A 24,801-nucleotide genomic window follows, 5' to 3' on the forward strand; every position below is an offset into this window, starting at 1 on the left:
GGGGAAATAAAATTTTTCCCTTTATTCCCCTCCCCCCCCAAAAAAACTAGGTGCGTCCTATGGGGCGGTGCGTCCTATGGGGCGGTGCGTCCTATGGGGCGAAAAATACGGTATGTTCAGGACCAGAGGTGTTGTGCTGCTAAGCATCAGTCATTGAGGAACAACAGAAGGCCAACAGCTATGGCCTTCAAGTCCTGCTTCTGGACTTCCCAGAAGGATCTGGTTAGTCACGAGGAGTTACTCTGCTAGACATGATAAGCCCTGCTTATGTTCCTCTTAGTTAAAAAAAAATGCAAGTAGAAGAAGAGGGAGAAAGGTCGCATTCTCCTATCCCTGAAATAATAAAATCTCTTGTGGCACCTTAAAGACTAGCAAATTTATTGCAGTGTAAACTTTAGTATCTGTTGAAGTTGGTTCTAGTCTATGAAAGCCTGTACTACAATAAATCTGTGAAGACAAGATACTATAAGTCTCTTTGTTGTTCATGCCATGACAGTAAAAACCCACTTACCGCTCTGGAAGTTCTAATCCTGAAATGATAGTAACTACATTCTCAATGTTCTCCAATGACATATCAATGAAAAATATCCCCTCTTGCCCCAAATCTGGAAAGGTATAGCCCAGAATTCAAAGTTGTCATCTCAGTTGGGATTCTGTCCAACCTAAGCATGTGACAATTCACACAGTTGTCAATAATTCTAGATAAGAACAAACCAGTTCAGGTGTAAGGACAGGCTATGGTTTGTTTTGAACAAAGAAGCAAGGAAGTAAACGAGAACCATCAAAAGGTGTGAGCTTATTTGAACAGAAGATTTCCCCATGAAACATCAAACCATGATTTAATGTTATATCCCCCCCCCCCATATGTATACTCTAATATGTAATCCTAGGGCACACCCCCACTTACTCTGTCTTTTAAGCCACTTTAATATGCTGTATGTTATATACAGTGCACTTAAGAGATTTACTAAATCTTACTGGAGGATTTGAGACAATCTAGAAACTCGTGAAATCTCCTTCTCATATGATTGTATCAGCACATTATGAGAGTGGAAGCAAAAACCATATAAAAATGAGACAGAATACTTTTAAGAAAAAGAACAAAAAGGAAATGGAGACATAAAAATGTGAAAAGGCAGGATCCATTATTAATTTTGTAAAGTTTTTGAACGAGAGAAAAATTGACCCTGAGAATGAATAGAGATTTAATTTCAAAACTGGCTTCATTTACTGATGAATAGAAAATAGCTCAGAAGTAATGGGAAATCCAGATACTGAAAGCCCTCGATTTGGGGCTAGCTACTAGTTCACCAAGTACGCTGGAAAATAAATTAGTCTGGAGAACAATGGATATGATGACATGGAAATGTGGTAGGGAATATTAAGCAAATAGTAGTGTTGAGTATATGCATATAGTTTAAGAGACTGCTGTTTGAATAGTTTGAAACAAAACAGTGATTCTCAGCATTTTTAAAAAATATATATTATTTTTTGTATTTCAGATAATGCAGTAATTTAAAAAAGCACACAGGGTCAGAGGAAGCTGTCTTATACTAAGGGCTGTCTACACTGAGTGGCAGCAATTCTCCAGGGTTTTGGGCAGGGTTCTCTCCCAGCCTTACCTGCAGATGCTGGCAACCTGGGACTGTTTGCATGCAAAACAGATGCTCAATTGCTTAACCAGTGGATTCTCCAACAACACAGCTTCTCTTCCTTTGCCTAGCACATTTTTCTTTCCATAAATCTCATCATGTATGAAAATGTTAGGGATCTTAGTGCTCATATATGGACCGTTTTTTTTGAGATACTGAAGGCATCATGAAATCAGTAGGAACGAATGGCTCCCACGGCTTGTGAAAAAGGCAATACAGTGGTACCTCAGGTTAAGTACTTAATTCGATCCGGAGGTCCGTACTTAACCTGAAACTGTTCTTAACCTGAAGCACCACTTTAGCTAATAGGGCCTCCTCCTGCTGCCGCACCACCGGAGCCCGATTTCTGTTCTTATCCTGAAGCAAAGTTCTTAACCTGAAGCACTATTTCTGGGTTAGTGGAGTCTGTAACCTGAAGCGTATGTAACCCGAGGTACCACTGTACCGAGATCAGTAGAGATGATAAGACACTTTTATGCACGGGAGCCAATCTAAGTCATTTGTGCTCCAAGTATAAAAGATAGCTGGGAAACTGTGGCATTCCTAGACAGGGTCTATGAAACTGGCTGTTACTCCGGCCTGCTGCTCCTCTGCTGTGCTGTTTAGTGCTCATTCCATGGCACAGGGAGATACAGAATTTCAAACAGAGTTCAAGGACAATGTGGTGGGCTTGTTAGAGTGTTAGATCATAAAGACTTGCATTCAAATTACCTCTTGCCCTTGAAGAACCATTGAGAACTTTGGGCCAATCATTCTCTCTACATAGCCCACCTCAGAGGGCTGCTGGACGGGAAAATATATAATAAAATACAGTAGTACTCACTGAGTCTCTACTTTTTCAGACACTGCTTTGAACTTTCGGCATCCTGCCAAAAATGTTGGTCACTATTCTTTTATCGCTTTTCAACCTGCTGCTATTTTAGTATTGAAATAACATTGCCGCTCAAACTTACTTTCACTTCACAATCACTATGAAGCTTAACATTAGAGATTTTTTTTTTTAAAAAAAAATGTTGCTCATAATTTTATGGGTTCTGGTTGGAAGGGCTATCTGGGAACCCACGACATCAGGATCAATGCTAGCGAAAAAGGAATCATGATCCTATGTTCAGCCAGGAGCACAAGTGACCACACAACAACAGCCGCAAAAACAAAAGCCAGCATTGCTAGGCATGTTCACAGTGTTTCTGGCAACTCGCCTGCCGCCAACTAATCACAGCACTGTGCACAAATGAAGGCTCTGCATTAGTATGAATACACCAATCAATACATGGTGATGGCTGAATGACTCTGTGGCATCACCAGCCAAGTACACTAGCACATGCTCACACAATGTTGTCCTCATTGCTGTCTGCAAGGAGAGTAATAACTGGCTATAGGGCTTTCTAAGGCCACAAACCTAGACAACCTTTAAGCAGCTAAGGGGAAGCAAAGGAAGAATGAAAATCTGCTAACACCAGAGATTCCTAAGGAAAAAGAAGAATGTTTTTATACGCTGCAACAGCAGCAAGAATACTGGTCGCCAAAAAATGGAAAGGTGAAATGATACCATCGAAAGAGGAATGGCAGGAGAAACTGTTTGAATATATTGAACTAGCAAAAATGACAGAGATCATTAGAAGACAGCCAACCCAAAGGTATAAAAAAGAATGGGGAATTTATAAAGAATAGTTAATTAAACATTGTCACAAGTAAAAACCCTGACATGCTTTGACTAAACTCTGCAATATGTAAGTTAGATAAAGAATACATGAAACAGATTAAAGAAAGAAAGGGAGATAAGGAACATTGAAGCAGTGATAATAAAAGGGGGAAGGGAGATGAACCCTCAATGAGGAGGTTGGAAGTCAGATGGAGAATTTAATTAATTAATTAATTAAAGTAATTGTAAAATTAAGTAATTTTTTCTTTTTTTGGAATTTAAGGATCATTTGGTAATTTTTTATTTTTATTTTCTGTATCTCAGTTGGAATATATAATTTTTACCATGTAAGAAAATCAATAAAAGCATTACACGTGGGGCGGGGGGGGGAGAGAGAAAAAGAAAAGAAAATCTGCTAACACCATAGCCCAATGAAAATGAGGCACGTGGAGAGAAAGCAACAGCTCCTCAAGAAAAGGATCCAGGTCTCTTCCAAATATTCCTAGTAATTCTACCCAATTTATTGATTTGTAAACTGTGTCCAGGTACTGTAACATTACCATATTTATTAAAGATGTGTTGACTCTTAGTCTGTTTTTTCCTCAGTTTGATAGTTGGCACTCCTGTGGTCTTTCGCTGCATAAAGGCTGCCACCAAATGCCTATGCTTACCTCTCAGCCAATATGAGGGTCTTTCCTCCAACCATAAGCTTAGGGGAACTCTGTACATTTTTTAGCATCACCTTCTGCTTCAGCTTTGTAGACACAGCCCTAGAGAAATGGAAAAGCATCAAGTAAGTTTGAGATGTGCAGATAAATGCTAGCTTGTGGTCATGATGATGCAGAAAGCCTATCTGGGCCAGTAGTAGGCTATCTGAATACATACCCGTAAAAGAGCAGCATAAAAAAGCAAGAAACAAAAAAACCAAAAAAGGACATGTATTGTGAGAACACTGCTTTTAAAATGTCCAGGAAACACTGCTCCGTCTCATACTGCAACTGTGGATCAGGACCCAACAGTGGCCATTGTCCACACTATATGGAAGTGAGAGCTGGACCATAAAGAAGGCTGATCGCCGAAGAATTGATGCTTTTGAATTATGGTGCTGGAGGAGACTCTTGAGAGTCCCATGGACTGCAAGAAGATCAAACCTCTCCATTCTTAAGGAAATCAGCCCTGAGTGCTCACTGGAAGGGCAGGTCGTGAAGCTGAGGCTCCAATACTTTGGTCACCTCATGAGAAGAGAAGACTCCCTGGAAAAGACCCTGATGTTGGGAAAGATGGAGGGCACAAGGAGAAGGGGATGACAGAGGACGAGATGGTTGGATAGTGTTCTTGAAGCTACAAACATGAGCCTGACCAAACTGTGGGAGGCAGTGGAAGACAGGAGTGCCTGGCGTGCTCTGGTCCATGGGGTCACGAAGAGTCGGACACGACTAAACGACTAAACAACAACAACAAGACATAGCAGACGGACACAGCGATTCTTCAAACAGCTCTTGTTTATTCATAGAACAGAACTGAACAGCAAACAGCTCAGCCGGCCTGCTTTTATAGGCAGCCGGCAGTCAACATTGTAGCAACAGCAACCCAGGGTTTCCCACCTAAAGTAACTGAGGTGGACCTGAGTGAAAACTATATACACGATACTGCAGGTGGCTAGCATGAGAACTTCAATACATAACACACACACTGAGAGCAGAAACACCTGGATTTGGGTAAACTGTTATTATTCATCCTGAGCCCCTGGGTGAGTTTTAAAGCTAACTAAATATCAGGCACTGTCAGGTTCACATCTTGACCCACAGGACTGTCAGGAGGAGTCTTGGCTACAGCAGTGTCCAGCTATAGCAGTGAATCATAACAAACGTAAGCCATGATGATGAAGAATTAATTGGATATCCCACCCTTCCTCCCCAGGGCAGCAAACATGAAAAGTTAATACAATTACAAAAGAAAAGAAAAGAACTATTGTTAAACATATCCTCAAAGCTAATAATTTAAAAACTAATAATAACTGCAAGGAGCAGCAACTTCCAGCCATCAAATGCCTGAATAAAAGGAATGTTTTTAAATGCCTTGTCAATCTTAATAATGAGGGAGACAGATGTGCACCTCTCTTCCCACTAGCTACTGATTGTCTTCTACTCCTACAGGACTACATTTACTGCCACATCTTTTTATGCTAGGTGGTGGCACTGAGCCTTTTCTCTTCCTCAACATTAACAAATAACTGGAATTTATATGTACAGTACGTTTATCTGTGTATGCCAGATACGAGAGAAGAATTGAGTCTCCTGAATTATTTGCGCTTTCCTGAGACTTTGTGAAGACAGATGTAGTGTTTAGAGAACTTCCACAGCAGGTCCTTCACCCTTGGTTTGTGTTTACCTCAGGTGTTTACCTCAGGGTCAGGACCTACACAACAAACATAAAATAGTAGGAGCTAAAATGCTGAATCAATGCACAGCCTTGCCTTGTGAGACAGGCAAAAAGAGAGACACAGGGAGATAGAAGAGAAATGAGAAGGGAGGCGGCTAACATTTACGGTATTTAAAAGTTGCAGAACTGCACCATGTATTTGGCCAGAGGAGGTGAGCTGGTGATCTCACACACACTATAGACTCTCCATAACTGGATTTCTCCCAACTCAAGTTGCACTATGTTGAAAATACCATGTGCAGGAACAGGGAAAAGGTATATTCATAAAACAGTAAAAACACCTCTGTCCTTCCAAAACCTTTACATCAATCTTCACCCTACTGTTTGGTCCTGGATCTACAAGGGAACAAACACCTTGATAGAGAGCTCTGAAATATTCATTTACTCCAGCTTAACTCTACAATGCTGGGATCTGTGGCAGAAGCACTGCTTGAAGAATGTCCTCACATACTGTGTCCCCCAGTAGAGCCTTAATCGGAACATATGAACTAATCTGAATAAACGAGTGAAGCAAATTTCACCTTAAACCTATCCGTATGAGATTTCAGAACTCTCAGAGCTTATTAAAGCTAGGTAGGGAGGTAAATATTGGCACTGATGGGATATACATTAGAAAATCTTCCTCATTATCCAAGAGTCATGCCTGGGCAAACTGCCTGCTATTGCTAAGTTTAATAAGGCAAGGTTTTGTTTTTTTCCAGGAGGAAAAAAAGGCAAATTAACTGTGCAGGGGTTACTCCATGTCAGTGTCAATCAGATTGTGATATTTTATTTCCTGTGCAAGTGTGACTTCCAACTGCTGTATGCAAAGAGCAGAGGTACAGAGCTGCATTTTGCAGAACATATGAACCTACCATCTTCTAAGTCAACTGATCCATCTTGCCGGGGAATGTCTAGTTCTCTGGGGTCTGAGAAATCTGTTCTGCAATTATTTTAACTGGAGATGTCAAATCCCAGAACAGGTTTAGGGGTTGCGGGGTGGGGTGGGGGAGTCCCATTTGCACAAGTGCACCTCATTCCCTGTTTTAACTAACAGTTGAGACTGAAATCTGAAATTTAGGCAAAAGTTCTAATCTATTCACTCCCAAAGGACCCCCTTTGTACTGATCAGCTCTGCATTTATAAAACGTTTGTATTAACTCCCCTACTCCGGAAGCACTTTTCACAGTTACAGACAATGGGATTCTGACTATTTACTAAATTTTTATCCAGCATTGCATACACTTTATAGTATTTAAAAACACACAATACATAATATACTAACATGCTAAGGGTGTCATATTTCAAAAAGTAAAGTTCCTGACACCTGCAAAGTTGTTGAACACCAAAAAACCTCCACCCACCCAGAGAAGCACATTTAAAAGCCTACCTTTAATCAGCTCAAGACCTTTCTGAAAAGGAATGTTTCTGCCTGGCACCTAAAAGATATGCAATGAAGGTGCCAGGCAAGCCTCCCTGGGGACAGCATTCCACAAGCGGGGAGCCACCACAGGAAAGGCCAGTTCTTGTGTTGCCACCTCCAGACCTTTCAGTGAGGAGGCACGCAAAACAGAGCCTCACATGATGATTTCAGGGGCTGGGTTGGTTCATATGGGGAAAGGGAGTCCCTGAGCTGTTTAAGAAACTAACTGGCAGCCAGCACCGTCAGGCTAGGATTGGTATTATGTGTTCAAACTGTCCCAATGAACAACCTGGCTGCTTAATTCTGCACCAGCTGAAATTTCTGAATTGCCTTCGGAGGAAGCCCCATGTATAACGTGTTGCAGTAATCTATCCTAGAGGTTCCCAGAGCATAGACAACAGACGTTGGGCTATCCCTGTCCGGAAAGGGGCACAGGGAACTGTTCCAATAAGTTAGCCTTGTGATTAAACTTGGGGTTCTTTTCATATCTATCATTGTCCTCATAAATCAAGCATCACAATGACAAGCCTCATGCCTATTGTCCTAGAAAACACTATGCAACTTACAACTTTTTTGACTGTGGGTCAGGTCCAAGTCAAAATAAACACAAACCAGAAACCCCTCTGCTTTCTGCAGAGATTCATGTTTTAAAGTGTGAATGCTTATCTCCTCGAAGGTAACTGGATATATTTTCATTAAGGTGTTTGGGTACGGCAAATGCAACAGGCCCACCACGGCTTTCAGAGGACAAATTTCAGGTGGGTATTAGAGAAAAGGGGGGGAAAGGCACATTCATCTCTCCAGCTTGCTGTGGTGACCAGGAAAAGCTATCACAGGAAGCCATCTGTAAAAAAAAAGCCGGCCTATCAGTGTGTTGCTTACAGTTGGGGAGGGTGGTAGTGGTACAGGAAGTCAGGCATACAGGAAGTCAAGCAGAGGTGACTGATGCCTGGCCAGTTGCTTTTTTCAAACACAAGCCTCTATTCCTGTTTTGCTCTTAGCAATGTGCCCAAGTCCATTAGTGGAAGAAGAAATCAGCTGCCTATCAAAAATGTATGATTTGCTGCGGAATGCAAAGTATGTTAAGTAGGCAGACTGATGAATTGCAGATTTGGGTTTTATTTCCTCTAGGGTGTGGTTACAGGATATTCACTTAATTTGTTTAAAGTGCTTTTCTGGGAATAGGAATTCCATCTCATTAGAAGATACTGTGGGCACATCATATCAAAGAAGAAGGGGGCAGGATTATTTTTTGCAGTGAAAGAAATGGAAGGGGAAGAAAATAATTTGCTCAGAAAATATGTAGACATCAACAGCTATCTGTCTGCTGAAAACAGCAGAGCATCAGGACATTAAAAAGAGCTCTGCCAGTTCAGTCCAAAGGAGCATCTAGTCCAGCATCTTCATTGCTGCAGTGGCCAACTGGATGCCAAAGGGTCCTATTGCCGCTTCCCAGCCACTAGTATTCAGTATTCTACTAGCCTTTTTGGGACGTGGGTGGCGCTGTGGGTTAAACCACAGAGCCTAGGACTTGCCGATCAGAAGGTCGGTGGTTCAAATCCCCGCGACGGGGTGAGCTCCCGTTGCTCGGTCCCTGCTCCTGCCAACCTAGCAGTTCAAAAGCACGTCAAAGTGGAAGCAGATAAATAGGTACCGCTCCAGCGGGAAGGTAAACGGCGTTTCTGTGCGCTGCTCTGGTTCGCCAGAAGCTGCTTAGTCATGCTGGCCACATGACCCGGAAGCTGTACGCTGGCTCCCTCGGCCAATAAAGCGAGATGAGCGCCGCAACCCCAGAGTCGGTCATGACTGGACCTAATGGTCAGGGGTCCCTTTACCTTACTAGCCTTTTTCATGCAGGAATCATACAGAGGCTCCATGAACATAAGCAGATAGAGCACAGCAGTAGCAGTCTTCCAACATGACCTACGTGCATTTTTTTCATATGAGATTATCATATAAAAAGGACTACTGCAACTGAACATGGAAACTCCATTTAACCATCATGACGACTACCCATTGGCAGACCGATTGTTTCTAAGGTGAACATTGTCACCATCTTGTTTCTGTATTTAAGTCTGGGGAAGGGCAGTGACTTTTAGGAGATTTGAAAGAGGTTTAAGGGAGGCTTAAGTTTCCTTGATTTACACATGCATATCCTTTGTCTCGCTGTCACATCTGATGAAACAGGTTTTGGGGAAAATACAACACCCCTCCCCCCCTCCTACAAAACATGCTCATCGGAGGCAAAAGTGAGAAGAGCTAGAAACAATTTTCCTTCTTTCAAACTGCATTCAGGTCTCTGTCTCCAGAAGGCAGCCTATATCCTTTTCTGGATTTCTGGGTCCCTTGCTAATGTCACTACTAGCTTCAGCACTGCGGCTAAAGGAAGGAGGTTGGTCAGAATAAAAAAGGAGGTTTTTTGCTCCTGGAATCATAGGGCCTACTCAGTGTGTCTGCACTCCAGTGAGAGTCTGCACACACACACACACACAATTCATTCTCTAGTTAAAGGCATGTAGGTGTTAATATAGTTATTTTGCCAAATATTTTACAAGAACCATGATATCCTTTCTTCTACCTCATGAGTCATATTGGTCATAAATCAGAGAATTTTGTACTCCAAAAAGAGGAAGTGTTGCAGTCTACATAACAATTTCCTTTGTATAATCTCAGCAAGATCATGAGAAATCTATTATTGTAGCACACTTGTAAACTGAAAAAAAAAATATAATCTTTTTTCATTCGTTCAGCCAGAAAGTGAAGATGAATATGGCCTGAAGAGGCAAACTGAATTCCTTTTCTACTGCCTTTATATTGTGCACCCAATTGGTCTGATGTGCTTTGGGATTGTTGGTTTGATAATCTTTGCTGAGAGAATGAAGTGGTGATTGCAGTGCGATGCTGAGATAAAGGTCCACGTCACATAAGAGTCCCTCAGCTCCCATCCCCAGAACCATTAGGAGTCCTTGGCCGCCATGAGAAATGTGTTATGCAGGATGCAAAGGGAAAAAGGGGGATATGCAATGGATGGAAAGAAAAAGAAGGATGGCAATATGCATGATGGTGGTTGCTTGATGGAAACGAATTGCTAGTTTAATGCTTTAGAGAGGCGTGTGTGTATGTGTGTGTGTGTAAATAAAAACACAAGTCAAGCCCTGAAGGCCTATGTAGTCCTTTATGTAGTCTCACAGTAGCCAACCAGATGCCTGGAAGAAGCCCTCAATCAGATGTGTAGTCGATTTATACAGGAATGTAAAGGCCCTTAAGTTCAAGCCCAGTTGATTTCAATTGGATTTTATGGTTCTTAATTTTGCCTGGACCAGCATGCGTTTGACTAAACTGCGGGAGGCAGTGGAAGACAGGAGTGCCTGGTGTGCTCTGGTCCATGGGGTCACGAAGAGTCGGACACGAATAAACGACTAAACAACAACAACAACAACAATTTTGCCTGGATTATGAGCTAAACTTTCAAACAAAGAAAGGAAAGTTTCGCCAAATGGCAGGTCAGCGTGGGATGGAAGAGAAATGACTTTTGTGCTTCTTCTAGGACTAGACAGTGGTTCTAGTTCTGGCTTTGTACATTGATGAAACACTATGTTATTACCATCAAGAAAATTGCAAGAATAATATATTTGTTTAAAAATAGTGCTGACAATGGGAAGCTGAATCAGAAGTGATGTCACTGATTATATACTGTCCCAAATCCACATTCTGTCTAGCGATCTGACACAGCACCATTGGGTAAGCTATCTAGAAGAAGAATTGCACGTCCCTAGGTACATCATGGTCTGTGTCCTAGGCAAAGTGATATCCCTACAACCAAAGTAGAAACCTTGATGGGAAAATGTGTCAACATTTTGTCACTCAGTAATGATTTTACAGAATAGTCCTTGCGGCCACTGAACACCATACAACTTTCACACATACCTCTTTGTAGAAATAGGAGTGACAAAAATTGTGAAATATATTACACCAGCACAGAAATGGGGAAGGAAACAACATGTTAAATCATTTTATTTTCTAAGCTTATTCTGCTCCTTGCAGATAGAGGCTTAGAATCAGAGCTGATTACAGAGCAAGGATTTGATTAAATAAGACAGAAAGAAGAACGATCTAACAGAAAGATATCTATCCATTTCCTATTATAAGTAGAGGCTTCAATAATTCCAAGTGAAATTTATCTTTAAATCTTTTTGAGCCAAATTCTATTCTCAGCAGCATTGCCGCAAAGCCAGTGTAAATTTATTTTCTTTCTGCATTCCAGTCTTTGGTGGAGCTGACTTGATTGTAACAGAATTTGATTTTAAATGAATTAATAGCAGATGTTCTTTCTGTAAGGAAGTAGTATGTTGCTTATTTCTATTATCTGGGGTTAATCGAGGTGCATATTTACACTGTGGTCTCCTGCATGTGCAAAAGTCCTCTAACAACAAAATCTGAATCAGTTAACTGTTAACTGTTGCAGCCCATTGGAGTGCTGGAGCTATGGAACCAGTTGGGAATGTTGGGTCTCCTTGTCAAAAGTCTGGTGTTTGGGAGGTACCTAATCAACCAGAGGTGTGGATGTTGGCTATTCAGTCAATGCTAAATTTTAAATGGCAGGAAAGAACTGTATGCCAGGATACTGCCCCAGATTTCATTATATGAGTCCAGGGATATGATCATAAAAACCAAGGAAAAATTACAATGCAAAATGCTTGTGATTTTCCAAGCTAATGGGGTGGCAAACAGATTTTTGACAATGACAACATGGAAATGAGCACTAGATTTTTGCTAGATTCCACTAGATTCCCAGACGTGGCTTTTATGTCATGTGAAATATCACATAAAACATGAAAATTAACAGGTAAGGAAACATCAGGCAGATGGAATAAACTTCTGTCTGAATGCAGCCTTTGACTAAACCAGCAAGGAAGAGTTCATACTAGGGATAGAAATATGTGGCCTTGCAGAGATTGTTGGACAGCAACTCCCATCGCCCCTGGCCATTGGCCATGCTGACTAGGGCTGATGGGAGTTGGAGTCCAGCAACATCTGGAGGGTCACAGGTTCTCCACCCCTGGTTTATTTGGTGCTCCCAACCAATCCAAAGGCTGGACTTGGAGTCAGTCTAACACATGGCGAACTTGCAATAAGAAGGAAAATTATTCAGAGCAGGACCTAGGAGTTGAGGAGGACAAGGGAGAGGGGAGAGGCAGAGAAAAATATGGTCTGAATAAAGATACATACTGGATGTTCTGAATAAAGATACATACATACATCATTTTATCTGTATGCAATCTTTCCACAGTTAAAATCAACATAACAACATATCAAAAGTAGTTATAAACAATAAAAAATACAGAACCAAACTTGTGTATTTCCACATAAATCATAACAAGATCTAAAATAATGATACAAAAAACCAACAGCAACAACTCCCTCTACAACAACACCCCCCAAACAACACCCCAGCCCTGTAAGATCTCCATTATTCAAATCTATTCCTCGTGGACAGACAGGTGTTTAAACCATGGCTGACTTGTTAATGTGGCAACTGTACAGAAGAGTAGAGTAGATAATGAAAGGAATATGCAGCTGTGGACTTACAGGAGCCAGCACTTGAGACTCCTCCGTCAACTTTAACACCAGAAGTGCTGGCACATCATTAACCTACGACAGACCTGCACACAGTGAGAACCAGCAAACCAGACACAACCCAGGAGCCCCATAAAGTGGTTTGTCAGGTACTTGACACTCCTCTTTCCAATTTGGCAGTCCCAGGCAGGCAGTAAAAGCATGCGATGAACTGACCCACTTGTGACCCCTCTTGTGAGCCGCATTCGGCTTGGGCAGGCCTGAAGTGTGTTTTTCACCAGTCAGAATAGCTGTTTAATGCTGCCCAGATGGAGTTCCCATAACACTCAGTAGCAGGACTCCCAGGCAAGACTATCACTCCTTCTGTAGCACCTGACAAAGCAGTATGCCTCTCTCCTTCTTCAGGAGATTAAAGCAGCATTTCTTTTGCGCTACCTGGTGATTTTTATACTCTGTGATAAAGTTAACGTATATGGCTGTCATTCTCTGTTTCCTTTAACCAGAGTGTCCAGCCGTTTCTCTGGACAAAGCCTAGCTCCATACTATCTAAGGATAATCTAATACAGTGGTAAATCGGGTTAAGTACTTAATTCATTCCGGAGGTCCATTCTTAACCTGAAGCTGTTCTTAACCTGAAGCACCACTTTAGCTAATGGGGGCCTCCTGCTGCCGCTGCATGATTTCTGTTCTCATCCTGAAGCAAAGTTCTTAACCTGAGGTAATATTTCTAGGTCAGCGGAGTCTGTAACCTGAAGCGTATGTAACCTGAGGAACCACTGTAATTAGCCTGATCTGCTCATAGGCCTCTTTTCCTCAAAGCAACAAGCAAAGCCAGGTAGAAGGCGGATGCTATTTTCATTTATTTTTTGTGAGACTGCATTGTAAAACAATACATGGCAGGATAAATTCAGCTGATGAATATCCCCTCTCCCCGCAATCTGGGAGCCATGTTTCCACAGCATTTCTGAACAAATCTGAAACTGAGGGGAAAAGGTGAGCCTAGTTTCATTCACGCTTTCCAATATCTGGATCAAAACACAGCCATCTTTTGAATTTTGCACCTTTCTAAAGTTTGCAATGCCAAGAAATGTGTAAAAACATGCATATGTTAAGAGAAAGTGTGCATAAGAGGCATATATTAATGCAAACAACATTCAAACGTGTATTATTTTAGGAGAAATTACTTTGAAAAAATGTACATATTAGGCATATTTGCAGAAATTTACACCAAAATGGTGATGAATTTTCATGACTTCTTTTTTTATTACTGCAAACTGATGTGGAAACGTGGAGAACTGAACTCAATGGGAAAATGCTACACTGAAAGAAGCCAAAACTAACATATTTGCCTATCCCTGTTGAGGCCACCCTGGAATCAGGAAGATCTCTCTTGCACCTGGAGCCTTCCTAGTCTTTTTGCAGAGATGTCAGAGTGCAGAATGTAACCACTGTGACTTTCCTTTTAGGAATATGAACCATATATGGGGATTAATTGAGGAGAGGGAGAACCATGTACGCCACCTTGAGCTCCTTGGAAAAAAGGTGGGCTATAAAAGCAACCAATAAATACATTATCCAGTGGTATTGTTTTCACTGGAAGGAATGAAGGGGGAATCCAATGTGGATTTTTGTGGTTCTGACCCGGTACAGCTTTGCTCACATCAGACTGCTTCTTGCATTGAGTACCCATGTATGTCCAAGTCACTAATGCATTGTCAGAGTTTCTTTGTTTAAAAAAACAACTTTTATGCAAAATTGAATATAAAGTTACAAGCCAACACACACACACACACACACACACACACACACAAAAATCTATGTATGTACCGTATGTAACTGGGAGGGGTGGCTAACACCCCAGAGGACAGGATCACACTTCAAAACGACCTTGACAGATTAGAGAACTGGGCAAAAACAAACAAGATGAATTTTAACAGGGAGAAATGTAAAGTATTGCACTTGGGCAAAAAAAATGAGAGGCACCAATACAAGATGGGTGACACCCGGCTTGAGAGCAGTACATGTGAAAAGGATCTAGGAGTCTTGGTTGACCACAAACTTGACATGAGCCAACAGTGTGACGCGGCAGCTAAAAAAGCCAATGCAATTCTGGGCTGCATCAATAGGAGTATAGCATCTAGATCAAGGGAAGTAATAGTGCCACTGTATTCTGCTCTGGTCAGACCTCACCTGGAGTACTGTGTCCAGTTCTGGGCACCACAATTCAAGAAGGACACTGACAAACTGGAACGTGTCCAGAGGAGGGCAACCAAAATGGTCAAAGGCCTGGAAACGATGCCTTATGAGGAACGGCTAAGGGAGCTGGGCATGTTTAGCCTGGAGAAGAGGAGGTCAAGGGGTGATATGATACCCATGTTCAAATATATAAAAGGATGTCACATAGAGGAGGGGAAAAGGTTGTTTTCTGCTGCTCCAGAGAAGCGGACACGGAGCAATGGATCCAAACTACAAGAAAGAAGATTCCACCTAAACATTAGGAAGAACTTCCTGACAGTAAGAGCTGTTCGACAGTGGAATTTGCTGCCAAGGAGTGTGGTGGAGTCTCCTACTTTGGAGGTCTTTAAGCAGAGGCTTGACAACCATATGTCAGGAGTGCTCTGATGGTGTTTCCTGCTTGGCAGGGGGTTGGACTCGATGGCCCTTGTGGTCTCTTCCAACTCTATGATTCTATGATTCTATGATTCTATGTATGTATGAATGTGTGTGTGTAATGTATCAAACCTCTTGCTATACTATATTTCTACAACCTAAATTTGTATTTTATTTTTATTAATATATACATATTTTATGGAGTTGTATGCATTGCTACATATGTATAGTACAGTGGTACCTCAGGTTAAGGATTTAATTCATTCTGAAGGTCTGTTCTTAACCTGAGACTGTTCTTAACCTGAGGTACCACTTTAGCTAATGGAGCCTCCTGCTGCTGCCACGCGATTTCTGTTCTCATCCTGAAGCAAAGTTCTTAACCCAAGGTACTATTTCTGAGTTAGCGGAGTCTGTAACCTGAAGCGTCTGTAACCCGAGGTACCATTGTAATGCATATAATGTGTGAGAATTGTTTGTATTTTTAATGGAACTGGGGGAGGGACTCGCTTCTCATCAATATTAAAGAGTGAAATGGGGATTAGAAAAAAAAACCACCTGCGGAGATAGCTTGATATCAAGAATTTCAGAAAAGTTGATCCCTTGTTACTGGAGACCCAAATATGGATATCACCCTGATGCAAATTACTTCTCATGTAACCTGGGCCATATTCACACAAATAAAGCCAGCTGAAAACAGCTGCCTTTTCAGCATGGTTTCGGATCATGATTTGTGTCTCCAGTGGTTACCATGCTTCCAAAATAAAGTCTAGGTTCAATGTGGCACAAGGCAAATGTTCTCCCTCCCTCTCCCCACTGTTTGCCCCCCAAAGCTGCTCTGTCCATTCCCCCAAGCTTTCAGAGCAGATTTCAGGGTGGTGTGGGCCACAGGTGGAGGGAGGAGATGGGGGAAGTCATGCTATTCTAGCAGTAATCCTTTGTGTAATTATTCAGTTGAATACTGCTCTTGGAATTGAGCCACAGCCACTGTATCTGTCCTTCAATACATTTTTAAAAAGCCCATGTACCAAGGAGTTCCTAATTTATTTAAATTTTAATAATTTTAACCAGTAAATGTCTCTTGCCTGCTCTCGTAAGTTGCCACTGTGGCATTGCATGTGTCAGGGGTTCAGGAGCAGAGGCAAGGGCAAGGGAGGAAACAGAGAGCAAGGGGGAGGAGGCAGAAGAAAAGATGAGTGATGACGACGACCCGAGATCTCCGAGTCTTTCCAGTGAATCAGAAGATTCACAGAAAGGAGCACCAGTGGCCAGGGCAAGGGGGGAGCCTAGGGGGACACCCCAGGAAGAAGGGTCCAGAGGGGGCTCAGAGGGGAGCAGTTGGAAATCGGGACCAGCGTCACCAACAGAGAGCAGGGGAGAGGAAGGGCGCCAGGTATCAAGCGCTGGCAGCTCGCAACAGGAGGGAGGGCACGAGTCAGGAGTGGCCACACCTCCATCGGGGAGCGAAGAAACGGTCAGGCGGAAAGTGGAAGGTTGGGCGCGCGCGCCAAGTTCAAATGCACAGGAAGGTGGCGCAGTAAGCAGCCCAGAAAGGGAGCCAGGTCCTAAAGCCCGGCGCAAGGAGACAGGAGGGTCCGGGGGGTCAGCGTCAGAAGAATCCCGGAAGGAAGAGACCACGGGGGGCAGAGGGACCCAGAGAAGAACGGTCAGGCGGAAAAGGTGGAGTAAGGCTAGGTTAGTAAGCTGGTGCACAGGGGGCGGAGACTCAGACGGAGCTTTGCCGGTCTAACCCTTAAGACGTAGAGCTGCGCGCAGCAGCTTGAGAATGGAAACTGTTACTCAATAAAGACTTTTACAAGTGACCGCTGGCTAGCGTGATCCTCTGTGAGCTAGGATCTGGAAGCAGCTCTGACAGCATGAGTTCCTGCCACTCGCGAAAATAAATAATTCACATAAGCTGACAAGTGTATGGAAGTCAGTCAAATGCAAAGTTCCTTTTAAGGAAGACAGTACTTATCAGGATCGAAGAGACACATACATTCACGCACACTCAAGTTCACACACTTTTCGTCAGCAAAAAGAATTGCATTTTGGCTAGTGCAGAGCTAGAGGATAATACAAAAGAAGGGGTCACTTCATGTTCTGCAGTTGTCCGGCTCTGTCAGGAGCTGCTGGATGAGTGATGGTCTTCTTGTTGGCAGTCTTCTAATTGGACAGAAGCAAGGAAGAGCAGAGAACAGCTCTGAAAGATGTATTTCTGCCAGTGTGTGCTGCCGACACCAAGAATCAGAGCTCACGAGAGGTGAATTGGGGAAGCAGAAACAATGAGTTGCTTCCTCGCTATGCTATGAACTAAAGCAGGGTCTATCATTGGGGCACCCATGGGCACCATTGTGTCTGTCAGTACTTCCTGTGGCGCCTGCAAAAGGTCTCATCAAATGTCCCCTCAGAAATATACAATGTGCAAGAGGTGGTTTGCTCTTCCTCCTCAGTTCCTGTTTGCCTTGGTTCATCCTTCCCTGCGTTGAACACAAAGCCCTTAAACATGCTCACCTGTCAGTGAATGCCATGACTGGACACCCATATTCCCTTTCATTCTGAACAGAGGAGAAGTGCAAGGAGCATCTCTTTGTGAGTGAGCATGGGGGTGCCTTTCCCCCAATGATTATGAGGGGCTAATGGGGGGGGGGGCAGGTCCGCACCATTTATAGTCCTGTTTCTTTTTCTGTTCTCTTAAATGTGGAAATCATTTTGTGTTATACCACACATCCCATTGCAGCCACTAATATGTCACTTTGTGAAATTGGACAAAATGCTAGTTTTAAAAATGTACTGTTCCTGTTGTGCCACTCCAATTAATGAAGCATCTAATAGTGGTTGTTGTTGTCTGAAATACAAAAATACAAGTTTCCCCCCAACTATTACTCCCTGCCCCAATATCTGCTATTTGAAGGGATAACTTCAAGTTACAAGCAGAAGTGTAACTAAGCCCTGGCATCACTTTTAAATGAAAAACTGCTTTCGGTGGGAGGAGGTTAGAATGGAGAAAGCAGAGCTCCTTAATCCTTTCCCCACCCACTATTTCTGTGTGATAAATTCTGCCCCATACATACACCAGTGGCTTTTCACTCCACAAAGTTCCTGAATACTGTAATGTTTGCTGTTTCTGAAATCCCCTGGGCAGAAGGCACTTGGGGGAGAGACAGCAATTTGGAAAAGAGACTAGGCAGACAGGGAAACAGTTAAGCTTCCTCCATTATCTGCTGCAGCATCTCTGGTATAAATTTATCCTGTCTAGTGTATTTTTTCACTCTGAAAAGTGGTGTAGGGGTTAAATTACATACATTCACATGTAACCAACATTTTTAGACACACACACACACACACACACACACACACACAGAACATGAATGAATTTGACAAAAGGACAGGAAGGATTTCCAGAAAGAAGTCCTGAAGGGCATAAATACATAGCAAGTTCCTTGTTAGATGAAACCAAAGTTCCGCCTAGTCCAAAATTCCGTCTCTCCACAGTGAGCTTAGAAAAATAACAACTGGAACAGCTGGTTCCTTTTGTTTATCATATAATTAGGTCTGCATTGTCTCTGAGTGTGAAGATTCCATTTTTAGCTATCATAGCTTGCCCTAACTTGATTGCCCTCATTCTTGCTTTGCATGGGTATCCAATGTCCCTAGCCTGCTCTTTAAAAAAATACACGGTCCCTCAGTAGTTTCACAGAAATAGCAAAGAACGTTGCGAATGTTAGGCAAAAATTTTTTTTTCATGATTGCCCATCGCAGAATTCAATGCAATGTAGTTAACCAAATCAGTACATTTATTCACAGGACACTGAAAGAACATGAAGATCAGGTATTTGGAAATAAACAAAGAAAATACGCTTCTGTTTATGATTCTGGAGTTGATATTTATGAGCAGGGTACCAGTAGTTGCCCTGTATAAGAAAATAACCAGTCCATCTTCCAAACATGCCTGTTATAAGCAGCTTTGGGTGTGACAATTACACTGAGAGACCAGGAAATGCACATCTCTTATGCTTCCTGTTCCTGCTCTTCAGTGTCTCATCTGAAATAAAATGTTCGATGCCTCTCCCACAAGTGGGCAGATTTAGTGTACAGACAGCTTTGCTTATCTCCCCATCAGCAGAGACTCAAGTTATATTAAATCATGTTTATTATGCTGCTAACTTAATGTAATAATGACTCATCCACTAGATGAGATCTAGTAGAGGCCATGCTTCCCAGGCGCAATGAAATGAAATGACATGTCCTTAAAGACAAAGTCCACTCAGCCTGAAAAAGCTGCTGCTTCTTCAGATGAAGTTGCTGAGCAAGGCAGTCTCAGCATGGCAGAAGTACCTGGAAGTGCTAGCTTACATTACTCTAATGCTTTGTGTGAAGTGGTAGCCACTGCTTGTTGGTACAACGCATGACTGTGTGTGGAAGATCCTAGGTTCAAATCAATTCCCAGCATCTCTAGTCAAAAAGACCTCAGGTAACAACCATAGGTAACAAGCCCCAACCCTTGAAGAGCTGCTTCACATTAAGGCAAATAGGAGAAGGCTAAATGGGTCAGACTCAGACTCAGAACCTGAGGCGCTGAGTTCTGCCCAACATTGGGGGGGGGGCGGTGTTTGTGCATATGTGACATCACATGTGCAATGCAGCTGTCCTATCGGGAGGAGACCAATAGTGGGAGGAGTCTGAGCACAAAGCCTAGCTGTGAGGCATGACCCTGTGCTCGGCTCCTGGCTCTCCTGCTTCACTGTGGCTGGCCCTGTGGAGGAAGCAAGCTCGGCGGAGAGGGCAGACGGGGCCGAGGCATGATGGGACTCGCAGTCCCTGCTTGGCCTGCCCTGAGGCTACAGCAGGAGGCACAGCAGAGGCAGCGACCCATTGCAAAACAGTGCCGCGGCAGGACCAGGAAGTGGAACTGTCCTTTTGCTACTGCTCCAGGCGACTTTGCAGGGGGCCCCATCCCCATGGTGAAACACCCCAGGACACTCCGGAGAGTCCTGGCAGCCTCATTATGAGAGAGACGCTGGGCAGGTGGTGGAAGGGCCACAGTGATGTGGGTCTTCCCTATGAGGAAAAACAACAGCACGGGGGAGGGGGGTTGCTTAGGGAACAAGGCAGTGAACAGGCAATGTGTGCTGACTGTTGCATCGGTAGGTGGCTGATTCTGCACTCGCCCTCCTCCGCGCCCTCAAAATTGGGGGGTTGAAGACACCTAAGCCTTATAGAGTTGGCACCTATGCTCAGGCCAAGCCAGTTTCATATGTAGTTAAGGATGCAGGATGAACTCTGGCATTGTTCAGATGCCTATGGGAAGTCCACCAGCAGGACATGAGGCCAACAGCCCTCTCCTGCTGCTGTACCTCAGCAACTGCCTTCCACAGGCATTCCACCTCTGAGTCTGGCAGTCACATAAAGTCATTGAGAGCCTTCCCCTTCACAAATTTGTCTTAATCGCATTTTTAAGCCATCAAAGCTGGTGGCCCTTATCACACTGTGTTCCTATGCGGACCCAGGTTCTGTGAATCGTCAGAGAAAGAAAGCTGGATGCCTGCTGGCGCTGAAGTATTGCTAGCAAAGTACCCACGCAGAGATCCTCCGATTCTTACACTTCTCTTTGGTATGCACACAGCATTCCTTTTTACTGGCGGAGCAGAGTGGTGGCACTGACAACAGCTGGAGAGGGTCTCTTGAGATGAAACAGGTGTTGCACAGCAGCAATTAGGGAGAAAGCAAGAAGGCAAAATAACAGGGAGTTGCCAGGAGCTAAATCCTTCCCTCGGGAACAGTGCCTGACCTCAAGGAAGTCCATGAGACATCCAGCCAGACGGAAAAGAAAAGCTCGTCCCTCTAATAATGCGCGTTAGCCACCACCGATAACATACACACTCTGTCTTTATTTCCTGGGTGGGAGTGAAATCTCTGTCAAATGATGCCCTTGATGTTACAACTACTGTAAATAGCAGCATAAGAAACAAAGATCCCGCTGCTGGCAGCTTTTGGGCGGCTTGAATCGAAAGGACGTCCATTTGAAAATTTGGCTGTCATTAGAAAGAAAGCGAGGCAATTTCATGCCACAGTAGTTAAAGGCAGACAGTGTTCTGGTCACTGGTAAGCACAATGTTGTTGCTAATGTCTCCAGTAACTGCTAATTTACTCTTCCATTTTGCTCCTCTACACCAGCCACAAAGGGAGCTGACTCCAATTATTTTTCAGACAGAACCCAGCCTGGTGTTTACCATTATCTCCCTGACAACCCCTTCGTGTGACAACATTATGCAATGTAATTGCAAAGCTGCTTCATCTCACTGGGGCTGTTATTTTCAGGGTTTTTTTCCCAAGGTCAAGGATAATAATTAAGGGATTGCCTGCAACACAACCTTGTTATGTACCCAAAAAAATAACTCCCAATAAGGCATCCACTGTTCCCCCGTGAGGAGATTTCTGTCCAGTTAAGAAGTGCTGGAAGATCATTTGAATGGCGTTTGGGGAGTGGAACACTAGGGAATAATTTGTAGAGAACAGCATCTGGAAGTCCACACAGCTTTACACATAACGCTAAGTCAAATTATGTCTAAGTGTTACAGAACGAGTATGCGAGTTCATGAAATTAAAGTCATAACTGTGTTGCTCCTTCCACCATCCTGCTACTGCCATAAGTACCCAGAGCTAAGCTATGGTTTGTCTTCATGTTATATCTAAGCCCAGGCTCATGGTGTGTTTTGCTCCAGACAACCCACATGTTCTAGCCATGGTTTGTTATTGAATGATAATTCATGAGTTGTCTGGAAGAAACAAACCAGAATCCCTGGTTTGGACATAACACCAAGGTAAATCATGACTTAGCTCTGGGTTGCACAGCAGTAGCAGAGGATGAGCAAAGTCACCACAGTTCTTGCTCCGTATATTTGCATACTCACTCATTCACATTTCGTTTGGCTTAGCGTGACATGCAGACTGGGCCTTTGTCAGGTGTTGAGTACAGATATAAAACAACTGAATGAATATATATCACACGCACACCCCATTGTCACATTGTATCATGACCAAATTCTCAATGAGGATTAACTTGTTCCATAAAGCAGGAGTAGGGAATTTTTCTTCTTCACAGCCAATCTTCTGGCGGCCACATACCAATGGCCACTCTCCATTCTCCATCCAGGCAATCAAGCAGTATTATCACAGGTCAAAACCATATTGTAGGCTGACTAAATCACTAGGGAAGGGTACAGAGCAGGGCCAGTGAAGGGTGTGGTCTGGGGAGGGGCCTGGGAAGTGTCGCCAGGGCAAAATCCCTCCGCAGATTTTCTGTGCAGCTGATAAAATCCGGCTCAGAGAGTAGGATCAGATTTTCACAAGGCATGGCCACAGAGCAATGAGTAAAGCTCTTGGAGCCGGGGGAATAAATCAGTACATGGAACAATCAAAATATGGGTCCACCGAAAGTGGGGATGAGCCATAGGCATAAATACTTAATGGAGTGCCTCACCCGTCATCAATCTTCCCTTGGTTTTCCACAGCTAGATAAGATTAATTGTGTAGTAACATGGGAGAGGGCCTAGTCTGCGATGGCGCCCTGTTTGTGGAATGCCTTCCCTCTCAATATATAGCTGGCCCCTTCTTGAGTTTCAGCACCAGCTGAAGGCAGGCTTGCTTGCTCAGACATTTGTGTGGGTTAAGTATAGTTATACCTGCTGGTGTTGACTTGTTACCTGCTTTTGTTTTAGGGTATAATTGTATTGACTAGTTTTATTGTTTGGGATTTTTTAAATGTGTTTTATTGTACCATTCCCTGGATCAACTTGTGATCAGGCAGGTTACAAATATAATAAATGAATGGATAAATAAATGGACATTACATTTTCAAAGAAATACAGAGTGGGAGATGGAAGTGTGTTCAGCGGAGGGAGTGTAGAGACCTCAGACTTTTGTGTGTCTGGAACGTAGGCTATTGTATAAAGGGTCACATCCGTCGCTCTGCTCACTCTGGCCTCACTGACCTGGAGCTTTTGCCTGATATGTGGCCCTCAGAAAGTTGCCCATCAAGGAACGGGGCCCTCAGACTGAAAAAAGCCCACTGTCTTGTGTTTGCAGTTAGTGGCCCATTCGGTGTCCAGTATTTACTCCAGCTTTCCCATCTGAGTCACACCTTGGTACGGTAATTGTAACCAGCAGCCTGGCTCATGGGAATTGACAAAGATGGTAAGGGAGAAAGAGTAAAAGTAGTGGCACAAAGAAAGTGCAAATCACCTCGATGGCTGACACTGATGAGCAATGGCCTTCTAGAGGGAGATAGTCTGCAATAATTGGATCCCACTTGTGTGTGAGGCAGAAAGGTCTTGATGGGAGCAAGGGAAATCAATGAAACAAGATAAAGGTAGAACGAGGGTGGGGGGATCCTGTACATTTGACACTAGTGAAACATCTCTCCATTTTCCCATGTCTTATAACTTACTTTTCATTATCTTTAGTGTGGGTAGAAGTGGATCTTTGTTCCTTGTTGTAAAAACCGGCTGGCTTCATCTTTGTTGCCTGCTGAAAGAAATAAAGCAAACAGTCTTCTCGCCAGGCAGCCACATACAGTCCTCCAGATTTTCTCCAGCAAGACCTCCATTTCCCCCCCCCCCCAATGAGGCTTGTGAATGAGAACAAAAAGGGAGGACCAACCATCTATTCTGCATTTCTCAAATGTTTTCTTTCCACTAATTATTTCAGTCTACTGTGGATCTTCTCCAGTCATTTTTAGCCCTCTTGGACCAAAATTTGGCCCCCTAAAAATATGAGTTAAGTTGGTAGAGCATGAGGCTCTTAATCTCGGGGTCCTGGGTTTGAGCCCCACGCGGGGCAAAAGATTACTGCATTGCAGGAAGTTGGACAAGATGACCCTTGTGGTCCCTTCCATTGATTCTATGAAACTCTTAAACCAACAGGATGCAAAATATTGATTTTAAATGTAAGAACCGAAGAGGAACCCTGCTCCATTAGGCCAAAGATGCATCTAATTCAGCATCCTGATGCCTGCGGGAAACCTTCAGAAAGGACCTCAGCACAAGAGCACTGTCCCTTGTGGTTTCCAACAACTGGTGTTCAGAAGAATGCTGCCTCTGACGGCGGAGGCAGAGCATAGCCCTCATTTCCTCATAATCCTCTTCTAAAGCCATCCAAGTTTGTGGCCACCACCGTCTCCTGAGGGTGAGAGCTCCGCCCTTTAACTGTGCCCTGTGTGAAATGTCCCTGCCCCTGACTAATAACTTCAGGAATGTTTGGGGACTTTTCTCCTTCAGTTTGCAGAGAATACACAACTTAAGGTCAGCAGAGTTATAGCTTAGTTAAATCTACTGAGAAATGGTAGTTCCCCGATGGACGAATAAGGCAACAAAATAAGGTTCTCGGTGATGGTCCCATGAGGAGCTACACTCAGGGCAGTATCCAATTAAAACAGGTACACTAGTGCAATGACTTTTGGCTGCACAATGTAACTTCCC

At 43.4% G+C, this 24,801-nt stretch overlaps 1 protein-coding gene across 7 annotated transcripts in view; it reads right to left on the reverse strand.

Annotated features, from left to right (window-relative positions):
* LOC308571272 (uncharacterized protein) overlaps window positions 1-24,801 on the reverse strand; it is an 86,508-nt gene that overhangs the window by 15,607 nt on the left and 46,100 nt on the right. For 5 of the 7 annotated variants that reach the window (XM_081166876.1, XM_081166877.1, XM_081166879.1 and 2 more), the window contains exons 2-3: window positions 23,772-23,851; window positions 3,966-4,064 (exon numbers count right to left, since the gene is read on the reverse strand). In XM_081166876.1, coding sequence (XP_081023002.1) covers window positions 3,966-4,064; window positions 23,772-23,839 — 167 coding nt within the window. In that variant the 5' untranslated portion in view covers window positions 23,840-23,851. The remainder of the gene's footprint in view (window positions 1-3,965; window positions 4,065-23,771; window positions 23,852-24,801) is intronic. The other 2 variants (XM_081166875.1, XM_081166880.1) reach the window with 2 other exon arrangements.

The sequence above is a fragment of the Podarcis bocagei genome (assembly GCF_964188305.1).
Source record: "Podarcis bocagei genome assembly, chromosome: 1".
NCBI classification, from domain to species: Eukaryota; Metazoa; Chordata; class Lepidosauria; order Squamata; family Lacertidae; genus Podarcis; species Podarcis bocagei.